The 26,611-nt window shown below is 40.2% G+C and overlaps 1 protein-coding gene across 1 annotated transcript in view; it reads left to right on the plus strand.

The window, feature by feature from the left end:
- Positions 1-14,447, plus strand: part of SUCLA2 (succinate-CoA ligase ADP-forming subunit beta) — a 49,657-nt gene extending 35,210 nt beyond the window's left edge. The window contains exons 7-11 of the mRNA XM_038409465.2: positions 1,151-1,312; positions 1,401-1,543; positions 11,199-11,319; positions 11,755-11,843; positions 13,633-14,447. Coding sequence (XP_038265393.1) covers positions 1,151-1,312; positions 1,401-1,543; positions 11,199-11,319; positions 11,755-11,843; positions 13,633-13,707 — 590 coding nt within the window. The 3' untranslated portion in view covers positions 13,708-14,447. The remainder of the gene's footprint in view (positions 1-1,150; positions 1,313-1,400; positions 1,544-11,198; positions 11,320-11,754; positions 11,844-13,632) is intronic.
- The last annotated feature ends 12,164 nt before the right edge of the window (positions 14,448-26,611 follow it).

Here is a 26,611-nt window from a genome sequence, read left to right on the forward strand (position 1 = left end):
GTCTCAAAATAGAATTGTATATGGGGAGTCATCATCAAGCAAGTGTATTTCTAGTAAGGTCCCGCAGAGATTGATTCTTGGCCTGATGCTTTTTAACACTTTGATCAGTGATCTGGATGAAAACATAAAATCATCTCTGATAAAGTTCGCAGATGACACACAAATTGGAGTGGTAAATAAAGAAGAGGACAGGTCACTGCTAGTGATCTGGATCACTTGGTAAATTGGGCAAAAGCAAACAGCATGCATTTTAATATGGATAAACGTATACATCTAGGAGAAAAGAGTATAGGCCATTCTTACAAGATGGGGGACTCTGTGCTGGGAAGCATGGCCTCTGGAAAAGATTTGGGGTTTGTGATGAGTACTGAATTGAACATGAGCTTCCAGTGCGATGCTGTGGCCTAATTGGCTACTGTGATCCTTGGTTGCATAAATAAGGGAATATCGAAGGACTAGAGAGAAATTTTATTTCTATTTGGCACTGGTGCGACCACTCCTGGAATACTGTGTCCAGTTCTGGTGCCTACAGTTCAAGAAGGATGTTGATAAATTGGAGAGGGTTCAGAGATGCACCATGAGAATGATTAAAGGATTAGGAAATGTGCCTTAATAGTGAGTAGACTGAAGGTGCTCAGTCAGTTTAGCTTAACAAAAAGAAGGTTAAGGAGTGACTTGATTAGTCTATAAATAAGTGGGGAACAGAAATTTGATGATAAACTGCTCTGTAGTCTAGCAGACAAAGGTATAATAAGATCCAATGGCTGGAATTTGAAACTAGACAAATTCAGACTGGAAATGAAGCACACATTATTTGTGGTAAGGCATAATTGGAACAATTTACCAAGGGTCATGTTGGATTCTCTACTACTGGCAATTTTAAAATCCAGACAGGATATTTTCTATAATATATGCTCTAGAAATTATTTTGGGGAAGTTCTATGGCGTGTATTATACAGAAGGCCAGACTAGGGTGATCGCAATGGTCCCTTCTGGCCTTGGAATTTATGGAATGAAGGCTTCATGAGTTAGCATGTAAGCCCAAAAATGAATTATTTGGTGCCCTAATATACAATAGAATAAGTATTTCAGAGAAGTATTTTACCTTTTTAAAGATGGCATTAAACAATTTTTTTGTTTGTTTCCCAAGTGATGTGTATGGACGCAAAGATAAACTTTGATAGCAATGCATACTATCGTCAGCAGAAAATCTTTGATATGCAGGACTGGACACAGGAGGACGAGAGAGACAAGGATGCAGCTAAAGCAGACCTCAACTACATAGGACTAGATGGAAACATAGGCTGTCTAGGTATGTATGTTCTACATAATATATGTTTAGATGCCTCTGATGTACTTACTGCTAATGGAGTTCTTAAATGTAACTATTTTTCTTACAGTGAATGGTGCTGGTTTGGCTATGGCCACAATGGATATAATTAAACTTCACGGAGGCACTCCAGCGAATTTCCTTGATGTTGGAGGTGGCGCTACAGTACATCAAGTAACGGAAGCCTTTAAACTTATTACTTCAGATAAAAAGGTAAAACAAGGATTAGTATTTCAAAGTTCTGCACTGTTGAATAATTATTTTAAAACATCATATGACAAGGCATAGTATGTATTGCATGTTTTCACTAGTTTTTAAAAAGACATGGTTTTTAAAGGTGAGCTACGAAGAGGGGAGAACTGTGCTGTCTTTGCTACTTTAACATGTTTTTCAGGCACATTGTAAAGTTTTTTTGACATGTTTCTTACTTGTCAGGATATCAGTCTTCAGTCCTTCATGAAAGATCAGGAAAGGAGAACTGAAGTAGGAAGTCTCTCAGCCCTCAGTTGAAGGGACAAGCATGAGTATTTGAATCTCCCATAGAGCCTTTTCTCAAAATGTCTGTCAATTGCACAGATTTCAGACAGTTGTGATGTAATTCCCAGTAGTTCTCTACTTTTTCCTAAGAAGTTAACTGGCAAAATTAGTAGAGGATACCTACACTAGTAATCTATCTGAGAGGAGGGGAGGAACCAGAAGAAGCAAACCCTGTTCTGAAGAAATTATTCAATTTTTTTTATATTTATTAAAAGGAGGAGGCTACCAAACGCCCTTCTTTGCAGGTCACTTTTTTTAGTGGGAATTAAAAATACTCCTTTTAAAAATAAAACTAGAATTTTCTAATAGAATTAGTATGAAAAAAGGGAATAAATAAAGTAACACTTTCCTGTGTAATTTGAAGGTAGGTTAAAGATAATAGCAAATTAAATGGAAACAGTTATTCTATAGGAACTGACCAAAGTCATTTAGATGCAATATAACATAGAGAAGATGCGTTGTTACATGTATTCAGACTAAATAGTAAACAACTTACCTTTAATTATCTTTGCAGCTTCAGTTCTGGTGTACTTTTTTTAAGTGCTAATATACTTAGCAGACTCAAATGAACAACACAGTAACTTGATCCACAGTTTTAAAAATCACATCTGTAGTACTGTAAGCAAATACAGAGGTGCCGTTATTACCCTTTTAAAAATCCTTAAAGCTGTTTAACTGTCCTTGCTGAATAAACTAAGTGATTTCAAACCAGGCTATCTTATTTTACACTAGATAATTTTGGTATTGCTAAAGAAATTCTGTTTTATTTGTACTTAGATCAGTGGCCAGCCTGGCTGATAAGAGGTTTCCTAGAATATCCGAAGCATGTGCTTTCCTTGTTTGAAAAGGAATTTGAAACTGAAATGTTGGTATCAGGTTAGACTCTTGTCCATCCCTGACTTAGGTACCAAACCTGCAACTAGATTCATGCTGGTGCATGTATGTATTTATGCAGATTCCAGACTTGGATTGTAACGGGTATTGTCTGACTTGTACATAAACTTTAAGATTCTAAGGTGCTATTTGGTAACATTGTAAGATAAAATTATTTTGATAACTTGCCTGGAAGTATACGAATGTCCCAGTACTATTTTGAAGAGCTCCAGGATCTTTGTACCTATGTTGGAATAATATATAAATTTTATTTGAACATTTAATTTAAAAATTGAGTATAATTTTGGGCAACAGGAGGAAGAACTCTAGGGTTGCCCTAATGACATACATTTACTGATGGATAGGAGTAATACGACGAAGGAAAGCTGAGTTTATTTGACACTCTGCACTAACAACTCTTCACTTTAAGTTTGAGGCCTTCACCCACCCGCTTCCTGCTCACATTTTCTCCCCAATCATCCAGCGAAGATTTTAAAAAGGTCACTCTTTTTTCCTCTTCCCATCCCTCTCCTCTCAAACTTCTTTCCCTGAACTCCCAATCCTTTTTTTTTTCCCTCCTGAATTAAATCATTCCCTCAGTGTAGTCAATTTCAAAGCACATCACAAAGCAATATTGCCCATGAGTACTCATCAGTATCTTTTTGGAGTATTTCATCTCTTCCTGCAGAATGGAGAAGAGCTTGAAGTGAGTCACTAGTGCAATTCTGGTTTTGCCTATGAAGTACCCCTTTGACTTTGTATTTATCAGTCATAGATTCATAGATACTAAGGTCAGAAGGGACCACTCTGATCATCTAGTCCGACCTCCTGCACAGCGCAGGCCACAGAATGTCACCCACCCACTCCTATGAAAAACCTCACCCACGTCTGAGCTATTGAAGTCCTCAAATCATGGTTCAAAACTTCAAGGAGCAGAGAAACCTCCCTCCAGTCAACCATGCCCCATGCTACAGAGGAAGGCAAAAAAACCTCCAGGGCCTCTCCAATCTGCCCTGGAGGAAAACTCCCTCCCGACCCCAAACATTGGCAATCAGCCAAACCCTGAGCACATGGGCAAGATTCACCAGCCAGATACCCAGGAAAGAGTTTTCTATAGTAAATCAGATCCCATCCATCTAATATCCCATCTCAGGGGATTTGGCCTGTTTACCCTGAATATTTAAAGATCAATTACTTACCAAAATCCCATTATCCCATCATACCATCTCCTCCATAAACGCTGACAAATATAACTTGGTATCCATGGTATCGCTGCTTGCTTGTATTCCACCTCCATTGATGGTTAAGGCTGCATTGAAAAGGGCAGGCTGGCAGATACAATGGATGTAAGTTGTGGTTCTATAGAACAGTGGGGTACTTAGCAGATGAAGGGAGAGATTAGTACAGTTACGAACAATACCATATTTAACCCATTATCTTTTGTGGAATGCTGAGTGAAGAAGAAATCGGATAGGTAGTGACAGTTGTGCCTCTGGATGATAAGTGAGTGATTCCAGAGGGATGGAGGGTTGTGGGAGCTGGGAAAAAGGTAGGAGGTGTGTCCTTGGGCAATAGATGAGATGGATAGGAAGCAGAGGGGCAGAGGCTGATGATAGGAAACAGAGAGATGACTAATACAGTGCTATATGCTTGAGTTGGCTGTGAGGGGAGGAGATACTGAGCTGGCTGTGGAGAGATGAGAGCTGACCAGCTTTGTATAACCAAGGGGTTGCAGCATGATAGGAGTACTGACTCTTAGTTCACACACTGATCTTGGTGCACTGTCATGTTAAGATGAAGGATTAAAGTAAAAGACTTCTGTTCCTTTCTGAGGTTATAAATCAAGATAAAGTAGGTAACTTTACATATGTAAGTAGGTAACTGCATAGCTCTTCAGATGAAAGATTCTTCAAGTGTTTTCTGTCAACATACTAGGTATGAAAGTGCATTGAGAGTCTACTTATCGCCTTAAACTCCCTCCCCTAAAGGTAGTAGTAGGAATGCATGTTCAATGTGTGCTGGGCTGGGACCATCTACTTTATTTCAGGCTGGCTTATCTGCTGCTGCAGTGTAAATACACAGAATGAGTGCTTGGGTGGCTTGCTGACAAAACAGCTCTTTGATAGAAGCTGAATTGCTTGTCACCACTGATACTGGAATCCCAAGATTTCATGTTTGTTCAAGCTCCCCACAGCAGGAACTGATAGGAACCATACTAAACTATAGTAGACTTGGCTGAAGCTTGTCTCCTCTTAAACCCTACAAACACTTTGCCTGATGAAAACTATTGAGACAACAGTCTTGATACAAGCTGAGCAGTAGCAATGGAATGATTTCATCAACAGTATTCAGTAAACCCCTGGCATAACCTCCCCATGGAGCACGTTCTACCCATGTTGACATAATATCTGGTCAAAGACCAAGAAGTCATGGCATAATAGTCCCTGTGAAGTGTATTTATTGGGAATCCAATTTCAGGTATTTAATTTAATGGTAAAGACCAAAATCTTTTTCAGGTATTAATTTAAAGAACAAAAGAATATTCGAATTATAGTCCTTTGGCTGGTTGACTGAGAAATCATGCTTGCATGTATAACTTAAAGCGGCTTTAATGTAAATTTAATTTTGTGAAGAAAGACTTTCATGTCTTAAAAAAATTGTTAAATGATTGATTGCCATTTAACTTCCAATAAGGTCACAGTTCTTACCATTTTTCCTTGTTAATTTTGATTTCTATGATCGTAGCATTTCAAGGGCTTTAAAATTTAAGTTAAATGTTTAAAATTTAAAATGATGGTGTTGTGTGGAATCTCTTCACAGCAGGCTGTAAATAAATTTTTTAAAAATCATACATGGGAATGTCCTCAAATATCCCATCAAGGTAGTTCTGACAACAGATGGATTTTCAACTGGGTTGTGTTGGTCACCATAAAGGAGGTTAGATCACACAACAATAGATGGCTTGACTGGGATACATTTTAAGGTGATGGGTGAACACCAATGGCTCTGAACTTGTAGCATCCTCGGAATAAAGATCCCTTGGGTCATTTTGATAGCTCAGTGAACACCACTACCCAGTGTGAAGCAGCATTTATAATCTTAAAATGATTGAATGCATTTAAAAAAGTACAGAAAACGTGACCTGATGAATCATGTACACAGATGAACATGCTTGCCGTGTCATTTGCCCGGGATCCAGCATCTATGAAGGGATTGTTGTATTTGTCTCATTCAAGCGTTTGGGGAATGCCTCCAGTCTTTTCTGTAGGTAGAAAACTCCCTTAAGATCAGCACCAGGCTAGCCCAAAATGCTGTAAAGAAGAGCTTCTGGAAGTAGCCTGAGTTGGCTTCAGCTACTGAATAGCAAGACTCTGCTTCGCTCTGGGCCCAGTGTTGAGACATTGTCATTCTACAAAGCCTTGGGCTTCACTGCAGGCAGTGTGCCTGATATCAGTGGTACTGAGCTCCAGCTCACTGGATGACATTTTACCTCTCCAGAAGAAGTATCAGCAGGAAGTGCAGAGAGCCATTTGCTTGCCAGGCATTCTGCTGTTCTGAAGCCTGAACTCCATGTAGCTCCACCTCAAAGCCTCTAGTGTCCTCTCCCTATAGATTCAAGACTGGGAGACTGAACTGATGTCGTGTTTGAGGACATATGCAGATTGATCCTTTTCATCTTGAAGACCATAGTATTTCCTTTGATGCTTGCTGCAGACCTTGCTTTGAGAAATGTCAGAGCTCTTATTGCAATCAAAGCACTCCTTGTGCATCATGCTCTTGTGTTCTGACATGACTTATTTGGTTCATGAGGTATCGGCATTCACACTGATTTCCCTGCTGCCTTATGCACTGAAGGTCTTAGCACAGCAATTGTCGAAATTTTCTGAAGCGCTGTTGAGGCTCTGGTCTTTCCCATTTCTTAGTATTGGTTGCCTGTGGTGAGAGCAGGACATGATCCAGTTAATCCCTTCCCTGTCCACCCTTATCAAATTTCTGCATGTGGGCCTTGAACCGTGGCCTGAAGACCATTGAATTCTGGCTCTATTAGGCTAGGTGAGGGCTCCTATCAACTTGTCACCAGTTCGTATGTTTATATCTAGGCCCAGTTGGCATGAGCATCTCAGCTGAGCTCAGCTGCTTTGGCAAACACTTCAGTCTATTCCAATATAATAACCTGACTTCTAAAACATACTTAAATTAGTAGGTTTTATTGTAAGTTTAAACCTTGAGACAGAGGGTTGGAAACTTAAGTTTTAAGTAAATCTTTTATTAAAAATCTGGTTTTAAAAATCTTTTTTTATTCACACTGAAATTTTGAAATTCAGACTGAGTCAGGAATAGAACCCAGGAGTCCTGAATCCCAGCCCGCATGCTCTAACCAAACAACCATGCTTCCTATCTGCTTGCTTTCCAGCCAGGCTTCCTACACCCTTCTGTAGAACCTCAGCCTTCTGATTTTTCACCACCCCCCTCCATAATCTTTTTTTTTTTTATTCCACAGTGTACCAACACACAGGCATGGCCTACCTGGTAGCTACAGAAATGATCAAATCACTCCCGCAGACATGTTATAGTTGAGTTGGTCCCAGGATATTAGAGAGACAAGGTGGGTGAGGTAATATCTGTTGTTGGACAAACTTCTGTTGGAAAGAGAAGCTTTCAAGCCACAGAAGGCTCTTCTTCAAGATCTTGTCTGAAGAGCTCTGTGTGGCTCAAAAGTTTCTCTCGTTCTCTCTCCCTAACAGAAGTTGGTCCAATAATAGATGTTAACTCACCCCCCTTGTCTTCCTCTGAGACATGCAGTCAAGTTCTGAAAGTACTTTTAACCTCACAGTCCTTTAGCCTTGGGCTCTTTGCCATCTAGGCTTGTTTAAGGGGAGAAGATCATAACTTTTTTTCCTTTTGACTAAAATAATTTAAAACGGTTTCCATAAACTTGACTTTGTTTAAAGGAAGCTAAAATGCTGAAGAACTACTTTTTAAAATGTAGTTTTTCTCTTTGTTCTAAAGTCAGTTTGTTGGCCTGTTTGGTTGCTTTCCCTACCACCTGTATATTGTGGTAAAGCATACTTTCCGGTGCTGAAGACATCAGTATGGTAGCTGCTGTATCCCTTATCTAGGAAAGTTAAAAGAATGAACATTGCAATATGCTGAAGTATTTGAAAATGACTATTGCTTATGTTAGAGAACTTATTTTAACACTCTCTCTATTGAGTGGGCATTTTGTCCTGGTGTACTGGTCATTTGCAGTAGCTTCATACAGACTGTATAATAGAGCTCAAGAAGAATGTGTCATTTTCCTGTGCCCTAGCCCTTTTACTCATAATTTAACTTCTAACATTAAATGTAGTCTGCAAAGACATGGTGGTAAAGCTAATGACCTTCAGTCTAAAAAAGCATGCTCATGCTCTCTTTTAATGTAGGTCCTTCAACAGAGTTCATCTTACAGGTGACACACCGAAGTATTAGTTTGGGGAATACTTCTAGCAGGATTGTCTTAAACTGGAAGGCCAAACTGTTGGCAAATGGAACAGTTATGACATTGATTTTAGTAGCTGAGATTTAATCTCTTTGAATAAAAGTACGTGCTTTCCCCAGAAAATTGGTTGAGCAAGACTATCAGGAAAAGTTATGGTGCAGTTATTTTTACATTCTTGTTAGAGATCAAAAGGGTTCTTTTTGGTTTGCATCTTATTTCAGTTAACTTCTTACAAATCAGGATGTTTTTTTCTTTATAAAGGGAATGGTTATTCGTGCCTGCTACTCTTGATGTCTTAAATGGCAAATATAGAACCTTTCCAAAACCAAAAATAAATCACGGAACATCTTTGAAGCTTAAGTGGCAAACATCATTCTGGGATGTATTAGCAGGAGTGTTGTAAGCAAGACACAAAGTAATTCTTCCACTCTACTCCTTGCTGATTAGGTCCCAGCTGGAGTATTGTGTCCAGTTCTGGGTGGCATATTTAAGGAAAGATGTGGACAAACTGCAGAAAGTCCAGAGGACAGTAACAAAAATGATTAAAGGTCAGGAAAACCATGACTTATGAGGGAAGATTGGAAAAATTGGGTTTATTTAGTCTGGAAAAGTGAAGACTTGGCCCTGGTCTACACTAGGCAGCGGAGTCGATGTAAGGTACGCAATTTCAGCTACGGGAATAGTGTAGCTGAAGTCGACGTACCTAGATTCATAGATACTAAGGTCAGAAGGGACCATTCTGATCATCTAGTCCGACCTCCTGCACAGCGCAGGCCACAGAATCTCACCCACCCACTCCTATGAAAAACCTCACCTATGTCTGAGCTATTGAAGTCCTTAAATCATGGTTTAAAGACTTCAAGGAGCAGAGAAGCCTCCCTCCAGTCACCCATGCCCCATGCTACAGAGGAAGGCGAAAAACCTCCAGGGCCTCTCCAATCTGCCCTGGAGGAAAATTCCTTCCCGACCCCAAATATGGCCATCAGCTAAACCCTGAGCATATGGGCAAGATTCACCAGCCAGATACTACAGAAAATTCTTTCCTGGGTAACTCAGATCCCATCCATCTAATATCCCATCTCAGGGGATTTGGCCTATTTACCCTGAATATTTAAAGATCAATTACTTACCAAAATCCCATTATCCCATCATCCCATCTCCTCCATAAACTTATCAAGTAGAATCTTAAAACCAGATAGAACTTTTGCCCCCACTGCTTCCCTTGGAAGGCTATTCCAAAACTTCACTCTTCTGATGGTTAAAAACCTTCGTCTGATTTCAAGTCTAAACTTCCTGGTGGCCAGCTTATACCCATTTGTTCTTGTGTCCACATTGGTGCTGAGCTTAAATAATTCCTCTCCCTCTCCTATATTTATCCCTCTGATATATTTATAGAGAGCAATCATATCTCTCCTCAACCTTCTCTTAGTAAGGCTAAACAAGCCAAACTCCTTAAGTCTCCTTTCATAAGACAAGTTTTCCATTCCTCGGATCATCCTAGTAGCCCTTCTCTGTACCTGCTCCAGTTTGAATTCATCCTTTTTTAAACATGGGAGACCAGAACTGCACACAGTATTCTAGGTGAGGTCTCACCAGTGCCTTGTATAATGGTACTAAAACCTCCTTATCCCTACTGGAAATGCCTCTCCTGATGCATCCCAAAACCGCATTAGCTTTTTTCACAGCCATATTACATTGGCAGCTCATAGTCATCCTATGATCAACCAATACTCCAAGGTCCTTCTCCTCTTCCGTTAGAAGTCGCTAGATTGACTTACCATGGCATCTTCATGGTGGTGAGTCGACTGCCGCCGCTCCCCTGTCGACTCAGCTTGTGCCTCCCATGGCGCTGGAGTTCCGGAGTCAATGGGAGAGCACTCAGGGATCGATCGCTACCTGCCGATTCGGCAGATAGTGTAGACCTATCCTGAGAGGGGATATCATAACAGTTTTCAAGTATATAAGAGGTTACGAGGAGGAGGGAGAAAAATTGCTGTCCTTAACCTCTGAGTATAGGACAAGAAGCAATGGGTTTAAATTGCAGCAAGTGCAAACAGGCTGGACTTTAGGAAAATCTGCCTGTCAAGGTGGTTAAGCATTGGAATAAATTGCCCAGTGAGGTTGTGGAATCTCCATTAATGGAGATGTCTAAGAACAGGTTAGATGCCTGTCAGGGATGGTCTAGATAATACTTAGTCCTGCGATGAGTGCAGAGGACTGAAGTATATGACCTCTCAAGGTCCTTTCCAGTCCTATGATTCTATACCCTGCAATAATTGTCTTGCTGTACAGTAGAACTGTGTTTATCCGACTCACCGTATAAACTTAACCGTGCACATTGTCAAGAAGTGGGCAATCTCTCATGTTGGCCACTAGATGGTGCTGCAGCCTCACACTGTCCCGTACTCCAGATTAGCTGAATTTTTGATTATCTGTTCTGGACCCAGTCCCAATGAAATCCGATGAACAGGATTCTGATGTATTTTATTTTAGAGATTAGTAACTTGTCTGCTGAATTCATATAGAATATGAATGAAGGCTTTCTTAAACTATCTGACAGGTTTCAGAGTAGCAGGGTGTTAGTCTGTATTCGCAAAAAGAAAAGGAGTACTTGTGGCACCTTAGAGACTAACACATTTATTAGAGCATAAGCTTTCGTGAGCTACAGCTCACTTCATCGGATGCATCCGATGAAGTGAGCTGTAGCTCACGAAAGCTTCTGCTCTAATAAATTTGTTAGTCTCTAAGGTGCCCCAAGTACTCCTTTTCTTTAAACTATCTGCTTAGCATTGAATTTCTGGAGCTTGAATTTTTAGAACTGATTTGTTGCCCATTTGATTTGGATGAATCCCTTTTTTTATCTGATGTGATGGTCTGTTTTGCTGCATGTTAAAATTCATAATAATCTAGTAGGATGGTGGACTTGATGTGTATTCTATCATTAAATATATAACCTTACATGCTGCTTTCTGTATGTAGGTACTGGCTATTCTGGTGAATATTTTTGGAGGCATTATGCGGTGTGATGTTATTGCACAAGGAATCATTATGGCAGTAAAGGATTTGGACCTAAAAATACCTATTGTTGTACGGTTACAAGGTGAGCACTCTTCACAACTGTGTAAATCTAAGTATTTGGATTTATGTATACTAATAATAGTGATCACCGTGTTTAGCAGTTCACTTAATGTATAGCAAAATTGCTTGTAAACAAGAATATTTTGTAAAGAGAAATATATATTGACATCTAAAATCCAGTGTTTTTCTTGATGACTATTCAGTATTTACTTCTTACTATATTGGTTTTTTTGGTAACTCTTTAGTTGATACTTTAGAACAGCAAATCTAACTTGCTGCTACTATAAAAGCCTTCTAGTGTATACTGTACTTATCTCAATTTTGAGATGTCTTGGTAGATCTGTCCTGGAAAATTAATCATCACCAGCTCACACTGTCTCTGATTGAAGCTGGTAGTTAGCAGGTCATTATTTCATTGAGTACTGAATTCTGTTTAAAACTACTTCTCTTTCTTCAGGTACACGAGTTGATGATGCCAAAGCTTTAATAACAGCTAGTGGCCTCAAAATCCTTGCCTGTGATGACTTGGATGAAGCTGCTAAAATGGTGAGCAAGAAAGAGCTTTTTGCATAACTCTTCATAACAGATGCTATGCTTTAACATGAAGTCTTAGTAAAGTTGTCTCTTCCCCAAGTCAACTTAAAACCGTAGTCTAGGATAAAATATTTGAAGCCTTGAAGATGCCTGACACTATGTATCCAAAGTATTTCACAAAGCTGTAAGTAACTGGTAGGGAGAATCTACTTTGTAGGCAGAATCTATTTTACCCCAAACTAGGAACCTGCTCTATATTGCTAGAGAGAAATATTGACTAGATTATTACTTTTTTTTTATAAAAGAGCCAAGAGATCTTTAACTTTGTAGATGGGCAGAAGGGATCTCAAGTTAAAATCTCATCTGAAAGGCTGCACTTCTAATGGTGCACCCCTCCTTGATAGTGTACTTTTAGGTCAACACTTATAGTAGTTCAAGGCCAAGATAAGTATCTGAACTCCCTAATAAGCAAGGATGCTATCAGTGTATAATCTGAATCATTTGTAGTGTTTGCTCCTGGGGTTGAACTCTCCAGAACTAGCTGCGTTCAGTGAAAAGCTGCTCGCCCTGATCCGCAAAACTCTGAGTTTAAGGGCACAGTGAAGATCCTGTTAAGCTGATCGAGCCCTTGGTTGATCATTAGAATGCTTTTGCAGCAGAGAATTTGGATTTTAGACCTATATTGCATTTGTATAAGGTGCCCAGCATCTAAAATTACTGGTACCGTTTTATAAATGAAGAAATAAGTCTGTCAACGTTAACATGACCCAAATTAATTTTTGTTAATCTAAAATTATATTCTATATACCAACAGGTAAATCACTTTAAAAAGTACTAGTAGTTTAAAAATAACATACATTTCTCCAGAGAATATTTACTTGTGTTTTAAAAAAAAAAAAAATACCCTGAGGCCCCAGTTTGATTGAGGCCTATTGTTCTGAGCACTGTATAAATGTATATAAAAAATAAGAGTTTGGCTACACTTGAAAGTTAACATGGATTCAGGTAGGGCATTAATTTTAAAGTGCAATGTGTGGGCATTCTCTTGTTTTGGAATGGGAGTGGCTTGTTCCTGTTTAGTTTAACCCACTTTCAACGTGACTTAAACTAAACAGGAAGTGGCTTGTTCCTGAATAAGAATGTCCACACATGCAACTTTCAGGTACAACTCTTCATAGACAAGTCCTAACTCCCTGTAGAACTTTGTTTTAAGACATGATGCAGCAAGTAGGTGTAAAAACAAATGGAAGAGGGAAAATGAGGGTGACAGTAATAGGATCACATGATTATGTAGATTACTTATCCACAATTTTCTGGTTTTATAAAGTTATGAACAAACAACATCATTAACATCTGTTAGTAATCCATGCTGGCCACCTGGCATATAAGCTAGACAAATGTGAACTAGAAATAAGGTGCATATTTTAACAGTGAGGGTAATTAACAATTGGAACAACTTAAGAGTTGTGGTGAATTCTCCATCACAGGAAACTTCTTAAATCCAGAATCTTAACTCTTTTTCTAAAAAAGATGCTCTAGTTCAACCAAAGGTATTGGACTTGAAGCAGAACTTAAATTCAGGTAAGTCCTATAGCCTGTGTCATGCATACTACATGATCACAATGGTCTCTTCTGGCCTTTAAATCTATGAATCTTTTTTTTTCTTATGGCAAGCTCTTTCTGACATCACTTCGTAACATAGACTGTCTAGTCGAACTCCTAAAATTTAGTAATGTCATTTGTTAAACTGTTAATATTTCTGTAATTATCTTTAACTTTATTTCCTTTTTTCCCTCCTCAGGTTGTGAAACTTTCAGAAATAGTGACCTTAGCAAAGCAAGCTCAGGTGGACGTTAAGTTTCAGTTGCCAATCTGATCTGAGACGTCATGGAAGTGTCTAATGTGTTATATTCTCTGAAATACTGTGTTCTGTGGGTTTTTTCCTCTTTTTTGTGTGTGGAGGTTTTAATTGCTTGACAGGCGCACAAACTTTAAAGCACCTGGTCTTTAATGTTAATATTAAAAATGATCAGAGTTCATGTAAAAGTGTCTGTATTGCTGACATGTAGACTTTTAGTTGCAGTCCCAGCCCTCCAGCTTTTGGTGCAGAATGTCACTTACAATATACTCATTCATTATTGTCAAAAACAAAGGTTTTTTTTGTTGGAAAATAGATTCTTCTGAATAAAATCTGCAGTTATTTTAATTATATATTCATATTAGCTTCAGTAAAGATAAATATGATGACTAGACTTTCTAGCACTGATAATGTGGAGGAATGTATTGAAATGGTCTTTTTTTTTTATTGGAGACCTTTAATCTGCAGTATAATGAATGGATTTGAGCATACCAATCATACTGCATAAATAGTGCGTTTGAACAAACCCAGCAACTTTCTAGAAGTGCTTTGCCGATTTGACCTGTTAAATATCAGGACAATATAACAATCACTACAAAATATACTGTAACACTTAAGTCTTCATGGTTTCTGGTGCTTATTAAAAAGCATCATGTAGTTTTGTATATGAACAATAAAGCATATTTCCGAAAGTGTGGCAGACTTGACGTACAGAGAACTAGAATGTCTATTGTAAGTTAATAAAATCTCTCCCAAGAGATCAGTATTACGTTTTTCCTTTGTCCATTTTGATTAATAAATTGAATAGTTAAGTGAGCCCATGAAGGAATTGGTAGGGTTTTGTAAGTAAATCTGTAAAACAGCATGTCTGTTCTGGCACTTCATGAATTGCATTGCAGCATATAATCTTAGGGGAACTTGATATGTGATACAACGATGCTTTCATATTTTCCCCGTGTACTGTATTATACCAAAAGTGAGGATATAGATCTTTCCAGTCTGGCTTCTCTGTAAGGGAAGGTACTGGAAAGGCATCTGTGTTATGAGAATTGCAACACAAACCAACCAATGGGATATCTTGTTTGACATTTTGCTTACCTTGCAGCATTTTTTGGTTTTAAGTGACAAAAAAAGCTAAAGGAATTCAGTCAAATATAATAATTCTCTTGCCTCTGGTGCTAACACATATTAAATTGACATTTTAAAAAAATCTAATTTACTCTTAATCATTTTGTTTGTTTTAACTTGTCATATCTGGTATAATGACAAGTTAAGTTAGTATCTAGGTACCCTCACTTGCTGGTTCTTTAGTACATTGACAGTGGTGTTGGGTTCACTGTCTTGTGTGGAAGCTTTTTATTAGTTTTTATTACAATAGAGTCCAGAAGCCCCCATGGGGATTGTGTCCCCTTTGTGCTAGGTGATGCACAAATTCACTTGTGCTACTGTTAGATATGTCACTGCATTTTAAATACACTCCACTTTATGGTGCATATAAACACTAAAAAAAAGCCCTTAAAATGAATTACATTTGTGTGGTGTGGGTTGGATGTTACATCATTAACTTTGCTCCTGATATGTGTGGGCGCTTGGGGGTGGTGGTAGTGGATTTCACAAAAGGAACTTCCATAACCTCAAAGCTAAGAAATTGGTGGGGGAGGGTGAGAGGTCAGAAGGGGAAGGGAGTAAATGAGGTGTAGAAAAATTTTACAGAAAATTGTATCTTTGGGGCAGGGATGGGATTTGACGTGTCAAATGAACAGCTGAGGGTTAAAAACTCTGCTGTGAAATCCACTGGAAAAAGTAAAGTTAAAATAGGTTGTTTTTTAAATAGGTTTGTGAATTAAAATGTGAAAGTTTTGATTTTAATTGCTTGACAGCCCGAGTTTAAAAAAATTAATTTGTGATTGTGCTGTTATGCAATAAGAGAATACCTTTTTTATTTAAATATTTCTGGATGCTTTCTACATTTTCAAATATATTGATTTAAATTCCACTACAGAATACAAAGTATACAATGCTCAGTTTATATTTATTTTTATTACAAATATTTGCACTGTAAAAAACTATAGTATTTTTCGATTCCTGCATTGCAAGTACTGTAGTGCAATCTCTTTATTATGAAAGTTGAACTTATAAATGTAGAATTATGTACAAAAATAACCGCATTCAAAAACAAAATAATGTAAAACTGTAGAGCCTACAAGTCCACTCAGTCCTACTTTTTGTTCAGCCGGTCACTCAGACAAACAAGTGTGTTCACATTTGCAGGAGATAATGATGCCCGCTTCTTGTTTACAATGTCACCTGAAAGTCAGAACTGGCATTCGCATGGCACTGTTATATCGGGCGTCGCAAGATATTTACGTGCGAGATGCTCTAAAGATTCATATGTCCCTTCGTGTTTCAACCGCTATTCCAGAGGACGTGTCCATGCTGATGACTGGATCTGATCAATAACGATCCAGAGTAGTGTAGACCAACGCATGTTCATTTTCATTATCTGAGTCAGATGCCACCAGCAGATGATTTGATTTTCTTTTTTGGTGGTTCGGGTTCTATAGTTTCCATATCAGAGTGTTGCTCTTTTAAGACTTCTGAAAGCATGCTCCACACCTCGTCCCTCTCAGATTTTGGAAGACTTTTCAGATTCTTAAACCTTGGGTTGAATGCTGTAGCTATCTTTTTAGAAATCTCACATTTGCATCTTCTTTGCATTTTGTCAAATCTGCCGTGAAAGTGTTCTTAAAACGAACAACATGTGCTGGGTCATCAGGCAAGACTGCTATAACATTAAATATATGGCAGAATATGGGTAAAAGAGCAGGAGACATACAATTCTCCCCCAAAAGAGTTCAGTCACAAATTTAATTAATACATTTTTTTTTTTAACGAGTGTCCTCATCATGGAAGCATGTCCTCTGGAATGGTGGCTGAATCATGAAGGGGCATACAAATGTTTAGCATATGTCACACGTAAATCTCTTGCAATGCCGGCTACAAAAGTGTCATGCAAACACCTGTTCTCATTTTCAGGTGACATTGTAAGTAAGTGGGCAGTATTATATCCCATAAATGTAAACAAACTTGTTCGTCTTGGTGATTGGCTGAACAAAAAGTAGGACTGAGTGGACTTGTAGGATCTAAAGTTTTATATTGTTTTGTTTGAGTGCAGTTATGTAACCAAAAAAAAAAAATCTACATTTGTAAGTTGCACTTTTATGGTAGTGAATGCATTACAGTACTTGCCTGAGGTGAATTGAAAAATACTATTTCTTATTTTTATAGTACAAATACTTGTAATAAAAAATAAAGTGAGCACTGTACACTTTGTATTCTGTTGTAATTGAAATCAATATATTTGAAAATGTAGAGAAACATCCAAAAATTTCAATTTGAATTCTATTGTTTAACAGTGCAATTAAAGCTGCAATTCATCACAATTAATTTTTTTAATCACAATTAATTTTATTGAGCTAATTGCTTGTGTTAACTGCGATTAACCAACAGCCCTACTCTAAACTTGAATTAGTGTACTTATAACTTGAAAAGTGATTAAAATTATGTTAGGGAGCTCTCAATAGACTTCTATATTCAATTTATAAGTGTTTCTGGTCAGCCTTGCACACTCAGGTTTAGTTTGTGTGCTTTTTCTCAAAATTGCAACAACAAAGGTTCTTCAGGGCAAATTAGATCCTTGCTAAAACCTGTGCAGCCTTACTGCCATCAAAGCATTTACATAGCTAACTGGTTTGACTTTATTACATTTCTGTTCATGCACAAGAAGTGACAGAATCCAGCTCACTATTAGTTAGTAGAGCTAACAGAACTAAAAAGCAACAAAAATGTCTGCCACTAAAAGCAGATACAACTAAATACCTGGGGATAAAATTGTTCCATATGTTTAAGGTGTCATTTTTTTGGTAAGTTTTTTTTTTTTTTAAGTAAAACTGCATTTTAAAATGAATAGGTGAAAGTGGAGGGCAGAAATACTTTGATGTGGTCAAATGTGATATACTAAAATTGGGAAACCATGCAAATGCTTTGGCATACAACTGTCATAGATCTTAGTCTCAAGGTGGATGAGGTATGTTTTGTTTTTGGGTTTTTTATTGAACCGACTTCTGTTGGTAAGAGAGACAAGCTTTTGAGCTTACCCGGAGCTCTTCACCTTGAAAGTTTCTCTTTCTGACTGACAGAGTTGGTCCAATAAAAGATATGACCTCACCCATCTTGTCTCTTTAATATCCTGGGACCAACATGGCTATAACACTGCATGAATCTGGCTACCAGACAACCAGAGCTTAATTTCAGTTATTCATGGCAATTATAAATATTTAAACATAGTTCAAATCTATGAGGGGAGTAATATGTCAGCATTTTGTCAAAAGATAGTTATGTAACTATTAAAATATTAGCAAACCCAGGTGACTTATTACATGTTTTTAGTTGGTAATCTTGATTCACAAGTAGATTGACTTCAGGTGGAGTATAAAGGTCCTTTACCATTAAAAGAATGTGGAAGTCTTGAATCAGGAATATCTGAAAACTGCAGTGGAGACGTGTAAGTGACAAAGCTGTAAGAGGAGAGCTGCATACAAATATTTGACCACACCTTTGAAAAACAGATGAGAGCCATCTCAGTGGTGGGTTTGTTTGTTTGTTTTTATTAAATAATATGTACTGAGAATGTCAGACAATTCTTTAAGTCACTTCAGTATTGTCAGACTTGCAACTTTATAATCCTGTGTTGTAATTTACTATTGTAAAAAATTGTGAACTTTAGATTTTTTTGGATGAATACTAATTACTATTCCATCGCAGCCGCTGGTGCTATTTGCACGTAAAGTACGTGGAACACGTAGGAACATGGTATTTGGTTCATTTAACAAGGTACTAGGACTGCATGGTACACTTCAGTTTGGTGTATTGAGTTGTGATCCTTTTGTTTATTTTGCAGAGATTCTAAATTCTAAAGAGAAATATTTCCTCTCTGCTCCATGCTAAACATGGAATTGGTAGTTTTATATGCAGTTTCCTAGGTTACAGAGCCTATGTGAGTCTGTCTGGGAGGCTGACAGAGGTCAATATTGCAGTGAAGAAGAGGGTAAGAAGGCGTTGTAACTTTAAATGTAAAGATGAATAAAAAACCCTTGACTTCAAAAAAAAAACTTCAGATGGAGTTTGTGCAGGCCCATCTGTAAATCTATAAATGTAGTACAGAGGAATATGAAACATATAAACATGATTACATATTAGAAGCTCCTTATGTGGAAGTAAAAGAAGCTTATACTAGAATGCATAGGTTGTTTTCTCATGAAATCTGCACAATGTGCTGAGTTTTGCAGCTGTCAAAGTGCATCTTAAAGGCAAATGGCTTTTGTAAGAGCTATGCAAGCTTTGTACTCTAGGAACTTAAAAAAAATTAATCAAATGAAAACATCTCAGCTGTGTTACATCCCATAAAGCATCTATCACTGACTAAAGAACTCCTAATTAAGTATGCTGCTAATTTATTATTGGCAAGTAGTACTTCTGGGAAGTCAATGACTTAAAAGGGTGAATTTTGTGCACTGTAGATTTTAAGTAAAATGGTCAGATGTTTTATGAAGACCACCCAAAATATCTGGCATCTACCATACTAATTGTGGCATTGTCTGAAATGTTTTACCCTCCCATTCTGACTCTGGTGTATCTATGTTGATAGAAGCCTGCTGTTGACTTCCTACAAGCAGTACAAAAATGTCTTCATACAGGATATATTAATTTTCTAATAGTACCAGCCAGACCAGTGTGCTTTTATATAAGAGGAACTTGTACAAAGAGCATTACTTAAATACAGATTAAGACAGATCATTAAATCTTTGGTGAAACTAGTTTTCATGTTATGGAAATCCCTGGAACTGCTCAGGAAAAGGCAGCTGAAATGAGATGCTGAGGAAGCTGTGAAAAAAGCTGGAGCAGAAGCGTTTGCTAAATGTCAGATTATAAATAGGTTTATTACTTTTATGTGGGGAGATACTATATAGACTTTCCCTTAAGCACTGTTTGGGGAGCAGGTGCTATTTTCCCTGGAGTTAGTGATTAAAAATTCCTCTTTCAGAAGTGTACTAGCAAGATATTTGAATGTAGTTTAGTAGATGAAAGATCAGTCTTGTATGTAGTGGGAGTTAAGTTCAAGGTACTGAGTGAAGAGTTTTAAGTCCCATCAGTCAAAATAGCAAGCTGTTCTGTGTAAAGAAAGGTACATGTAGGACTGGGAGAGCAGGGGTTCAACCATCCCCAAACTTTTATTCTGGAACATTTTCTACTCTGCTGCCTGATCAAAGTAGGGGTCAAAAAAAAGAAGACACTTGGTCATGTTTCTCCAAGAAGTATTTGGGGCATGGGGTAGGTACATGATCATATGAACCATTCAGGCCCCACTAATGAGAGGAAAATCCAACCTCATCCAGTACTCCTGCTTGAGTGGCTGACTATCTTTACTATGTGCCCCAACAACTCCTCATGTTTGGAGGAAAGGGCATGAGAGCTTAAGACAGTACACCCTACATATCTGCCAACATGTGAAGATGTGTGGCAGGGTCCCACCTCCTAATGAAAAAGGAGCAAAAGATCTATGCCTAACCTCTCTTCAATCTTGGGGGAGGAGAAGAGGTAAGATGTGATCCTCTTCCAGCGGAGGAGACCTGAATTGATTGGGCAAATTGGGGAGTGTGGAAAGGGAATCAAATGGCTCACTTTCTCCCCCAGTAAGGCAAGTTGGATGGCAGGTAATACAAACAAAGCAAGGAGCTGGAGGGAGGGCAGGAGGAGAGAGACTGTACAATGACTGCCTCTGATGGGAAGTTTTACTGTTTCACATAATTTGGAGAGGCAGCCACATTTTGATATCCAGTAGTTTCAGGTAAAACTACTTAATCAGAAATGTTAGAATCAATGTGGTGATATTTATCATAACAGGCAAATATGGCTGACTCAATTTCTGAGTTTTGATCGGTGCTGCAGGCTGATGAATAGTGTGTAGTAGTCTGACAGCTTGAAATTGTGTTTCTGATTTTTGGAATAAAAAATCGGTTTTCTGCAAAACAAAATTCTGAAAAACTTGTTTCGGGTCAATTGAAATGTTTCATAGTTTTCTTTAGTTGCATAGATTTCTTTAATTTAATTTTACTTTATAAATCGGTATAATATAAAATTACAATCTGATGGTGCGTTTTCCCCAACGTTAAGTGTCTTTGGAGGAGTCTATGAAAGCAAGAGAGAATAGACAAGTTTGCATGTATGTCATACATTTTTTCATTAACAAATTGGTTTGAATATTTTTTCATCTACTCTATTTATTTATGACCAATGCAGATTGTTTGTTTGTGTTACTAGGGAATGTTGCTGCAGTGGTAAGGATTGCTTGTTAGGTGGAGGCCACTAAAGATAAGTTTCATTTTCCTCAAGATTTAGGCCTGGTCTACACTACAAAGTTAGGGCGACATAAGCTGCGTTAGGTCGAGTTAATAATGTACGTGTCTACACTACTGCATCCCTTCCACCGACCTAAGTGGCCTTAGTAAAGTTGACTTCTGTACTCCTCCTCCGTGAGAGGCATAGTGCTTGATTTGACATCCACAGATCGACATGCGGATAGTGTAGATGCTATTTTGTGTAATTTGAGTGAATTGGCCTCCAGGAGGTGTTCCACAGTGCTCTGCTGTGACCGCTCTGGAGAGCACTTTCAACTCCACTGCAGGTCAACCAGGTACACAGGAAACAGCCACCCCCTGTTAAAGCCCTGGGAACTTTTGAATTTTCATTTCCTGTTTGATCAGCATGGAGAGCTTAAGGCCACAAACGCACTCCAGCATGGAGCACACCGGAGCTAGTGGATCTTATTGCTGGGTGGGGAGAAGAGTCTGTTCCGGCAGAGCTCTGATCCAGCAGAAGAAATGCTGACATCTATGCCAAAATCACACAGGGCATGGGGGAGAAGGATACACCAGGGACACATAGCAGTGCCGCATGAAAATAAAGGAGCTTTGGCAAGCATACCAGAAAAAAAGGGAGGTGAACAGTCGCTCTGGTTCTGAGCCACAGACATGCCGCTTCTATGAGGAGCTGCATGTGATTTTTGGCAGCGACCCTACCCTTACCCCAAAATACTTTGTGGATACCTCCTAGGAACCCCCAATGACCTCAAGCAACAACAAGGAGGGCATTGTTGAAGAAGAGGAAGAGAAGGAGAATGTGAGGCAGGCAAGTGGAGGATTCATTCTCCCCGACAGCTAAGAACTTTTTTTAAAATTCTGGAGCCCATCCCCTCACAGGACCAATTGTCGGCAGAGCGTGATGCCAGGGAAGGCACTTCTGCTGTGTACACATTTCAAATCAAACGGCAGAGGTTTCATGCTATTATTTTTTATGTTTAATCTGAACAAAAAGTGGGTGTTGTGGGTATCAGTGGCCACTCCAGTTACGCAGAGAGGATGCTCTCCAAAAAAGACTGTTTATGTGCATGGGGATGGCCCTGGAATCCTCCACGGTAGGACACTTTCCCGTTTCACTCCAGTATTAACTCTTCTGGCACCATTGCACCACAGAGCATTGCAGCATAAGGACCAGGTCTGTACCCAGATGCTTGCAGCATCTGCTCCCTTTCCGCCTCTGTTACCCTCAGGAGAGTGATATTGCATACGGTCTCCTATGGGAAATGGGCAATGTTTTAAATGCTAGCCCTTAAACCGTAAGCAATTCAACTAATTGCCTGTTTTGATGAATTCTAGGTCACACAACCATGCTTTTCTGAGCATGCCCTGGTTGTGGTTGGAAGGAATCACTGCGTGTTGCAACCAGCATTTAAAAAAAAAAAGGGGGGGGGCCCTTCCTGTTTGTCTCTGTTCCACCCCAACCTGGTGCTGCTTTTGTAAACAAACTATTTGTGGGGCTTTACGCTTGTGCCTGTCCTCAAGCACCATCCAGGTTGCTAGGCGAAGGGGTTTTTCTGAGGTTCAGTCTATAGGCCTCCCGTCTCTCAGGACTGGGGCATAATTTAGGCAGCTTCCTCAACGGGCGGGGGCCTGTCTTCCATGGTGGTTTCTGCAGCCAGCGGGTAGTCCTTGTCCCTGGGCTTTACCCCCAGGGGTGCTGCAGGTACCTCTGCAGGAGCCAGGAGTGTACTCCCTTCCTCCTTTGTTCCTCCTGCACCTCTCCTTCCCCCCCCCTCCCTCCAGCCTGGGCTGCCTCCTTTTATCTGAGTTCTCCACTTGGAGCATATGCAGCAGGGAATAGCAGGCATGGCCTCCTGGGCCCACAATGATTGGTCCGCCCCGCTGGCCCAGTGTGGGGCTGGTACACCCTGTCTCACACCCTCCTCCTCAAGTCTGGACCAGATGGCAGTCCTGCCTCATCCCCTTCCCCTCCTACTCAGGAAAAGAAGTCGTCATTTGCATGGGCTTGGCCTAGGCGGTGAAGTACCCCAAAATTGTAGGGTTGGAGGGCAAGGTACCATCTTGTAATCCTGGCATTAGTGTCTTTCATGGGATGGAGCCATTGGAGGACTTTGTGATCTGTAATGAGCTGGAAGTGGTTCCCAAGCAGGTAGTATCGTAGTGCTTCAACAGCCCATTTCACAGTTAGTGCCTTTCTCGATTGTTGAGTACTTGGTCTCACGAGGGAATGACTTTCTACTCAGGTAAAACACCAGGTGTTCCTCTTTGTCATACTCTTGCGATAAGACAGCTTCCAGGACTACCTCTGAAGCGTTGGTCTGGAGTATAAACCTTTTTGCAAAATTTGGGTGAAAAATGACTGGCCCCTGACTTAACCGCGCCTTCAAGGCCTGGAAAACATACAGTCCTGGGGCCACTGTACCCTCTTGAATTGGGAATTTTTCGTCAGGTCTGTTGGCGCTGCTAATGTGGCAAATTCCGGAACAAAGCATCTGTAATAGCCGACCAGGCCTAGAAACTCTCTCACCTACCTCTTGGTAATGGGGGTTTTACAGTCCTTCAGGGCTTGGACCTTATCCATGAGTGGGCACAGCTGCCCACGGCCCACCGTGTACCCCAGATCTGTTACCTCCTTTTGCCCTCGGTGACACTTGTAGCGCTTGGCCTTCAACCCAACTTCTCCAAGGGCTTGCAGCACAGCAGTGAGGTGTCTAAGATGGTCCTTCCAGCTGGTACTGTATATCACTATATCATCGATGTAGACAGCCACATATTGCTCATGTGGCCGCAGTAACTGTTCATAAGCCTCTGAAAGGTTGCAGCAGTCCCATATAGCCCGAATGGCATGGTCATAAATTGGAAGAGGCCGAATGAGGTGGCAAAGGCTGTCTTCTCCCGGGATGTCGGAGTCAGGGGGATTTGACAATATCCTTTTGTGAGATCAGGAGTAAATATGAACTTGGCATTCCCCAACTGTTCCAGTAACTCATCTACCCATGGCATAGGGTATGCATCAAACCTGGAGATTGCATTTGCTTTCAGAAAATTTGTGCAGAACCTCGTGGACCTGTCTGGCTTGGGAACAAGAATGATAGGACTCCTCCACTCACTATGGAATTTCTCCCCAAGGCTAGCATCACTTTAAGTTCTTCCTTTATGATCCCTCACATCTTACGGGGCAATGATCGGTGATGATCACACATCCGTCCAGGACTGGTGGCTATGTGATGGTACGCCATCTTTGTGTGCCTGGGGTGGGGCGATAGCCTGGGTCAGTTGTCGTTGTTCCTCATTGAGCTCCTGCCCAATGTCAATTGTTGATGTGTCGAGGGGGCTCAAGGCATCTGGCCCTCTTTCAGGTAAGGGTAAGGGGCAATTAGCATGCCCTCCAGGGCTTTCCAGGCCTTTAAGAAGTTGACATGGTACACCCAGGTCTCATGCCGCCATCCGGGCAACTGTACCTCTCTTCAGACTACTTCAAACGGTTCCTGCTATTTGGATTCTGCTGACGGGAGTAGCAACAGGAGACGCGATCACCATGTTCGAAGGTCCGCAGATAGGCGCCCTGGTTGTACTTCTGCTCCTGGGTCTGTTATGTTTTCATTAAGTTCTCGCTGGTAAACCCTCCAAACCTCTTAAGGCATGCTCGCAGTTGTAATATATGTGGAATGGACCTGGTAACCCGGGACTCTTGTTCCTCCCAGGACTCGTGAAGGAGGTGCAGGATCCCCCTGGATTGCCTTCCATACAACAGTTCAAATAGGGAGAAACCCCAAGCATCCACGGGGATCTTCTGTATCGCAAACAGCAAGGCAGGTAACAATTTATCCCAATGCCGTGGATCATCCTCTACAAATTTATGGAGCATCGATTTCAAGGTCCTGTTAGTTGGGATGAATAGTTGGCACCCTTGTCTGTCAGAATCTCTTTTGGTATCCTGACTCAAGCAAACATTTCTAAGAGTTCCTTTGCTATGGCGGCTGCCATTGTTGAATGCAAGGGGACAGCTTCTGGGTATTGGGTGGCATAGTCTACCACCACCATATGTAGCAGAAGCCAAAACTACTCTTTCCTAAGGGCCCTGCTTGGCGGCCCCCCTGAAACCCGCTCGCGGCCCAATGAAGGGCAATGAAGTTTGAGAACCGCTAATCTAGAGCAGTGATTCTCAACCAGTGGTCCAGGTGGTGGGCCACGAGCAGGTTTCAGGAGGGCCGCTAAGCAGGGCCAGCATTAAACTCACTGGGGCCCAGGGCAGAATGCCCGAAGCCCTGCCACGTGGGGTTGGAGCCTGAGCAATGTAGCTTTGCGGAGACTCCTGTGGCATGGGACCCCAGGCAATTGCCCTGCTTGCTACCCCCTAATGCCGACCCTGACTTTTATATGCAGAAAACCCATTATTGTGACACAGGTGGGCTGTGGAGTTTTTATAGCATGGTGTGGGGGCCTCAGAAAGAAAAAGGTTGAGAACCCGCGATCTAGAGCATTTGGATCAGGCAATATGAAATTCATCAGTGTCATACAATGTAGTATATGTGACCCAGACACAACTCATTCTAATGAGTTCTAGTTCACAGGAAAACATGGCCATATGGTGTAATACAAGGTCCAGAGAGCACTGAGCAGGGAGTGGCATCTGTAGTCATGCCAGGAATTGGGCTGCCTGTGAAAAAAAACGCAACAGGCTTTCTGGCAGCCTCGTCTGTGATTGGCATTCTGCTCCCAGAGTGCACCAGCTTACTTCCCTCTTCTCTCTCTGTCTAGCCTTGGGAAGCTGTATAACATTTAAAATGTACAGGTAAATGGCATGTCTGTATCAAACATTTACTTTCTTGGTGATTCCAGAGATAACCCTAATTAAAATAACCCCAGAGTAGAGCATTTCCATTAATAATTCCAAACAGTATAGTTTGCAAGGATATTCCTGCAGCATTTAGGACCATTACTGCAATATGCTTTTTAATAAGGAAAGAAGCTAAAGTGTGGAGGTTGCCACTGTGAACATAAGGATATGTGTGAGATATTGTAATTTATTAGACCAATTTCTGCTGGTGAGAGAGACAAGCTTTCAAGCCACACAGGAATCCTCTTCAGGTCTGGGAAGGGTTCTCCCGGTGTGAGAGAAAATACAAGGTGAAACAGTTTGTTTAGCATAAGTAGTTAGCACATGTTGTAAGGGATTATTCAAGGCAGAGCAGCCCGTTAACACCTTTGCAATCATAAGACAAAAAGAGGGGGATAGTTGGTTACAGATTGTTGTAATAAGCTATAAATTCAGTGTGTCTGTTCAGTCCATGATTTTTAGTGTCCAACAGAGTGTCCAATTTAAACTCCCAGGCTCGTCTTTTGGAAGTGTTGTGCTGGTTTCCTTTGAGGATGAGGACTGATGGGTCAGATACAGAGTGATCGCTTTGTGAAAAGCGTTCACCCTCAGATGATAGGCAGTTTTGTCTTATCATTTTCCTGTGTGAGTTCATTCGAGAGCA

The sequence above is a fragment of the Dermochelys coriacea genome, chromosome 1 (assembly GCF_009764565.3).
Source record: "Dermochelys coriacea isolate rDerCor1 chromosome 1, rDerCor1.pri.v4, whole genome shotgun sequence".
NCBI classification, from domain to species: Eukaryota; Metazoa; Chordata; order Testudines; family Dermochelyidae; genus Dermochelys; species Dermochelys coriacea.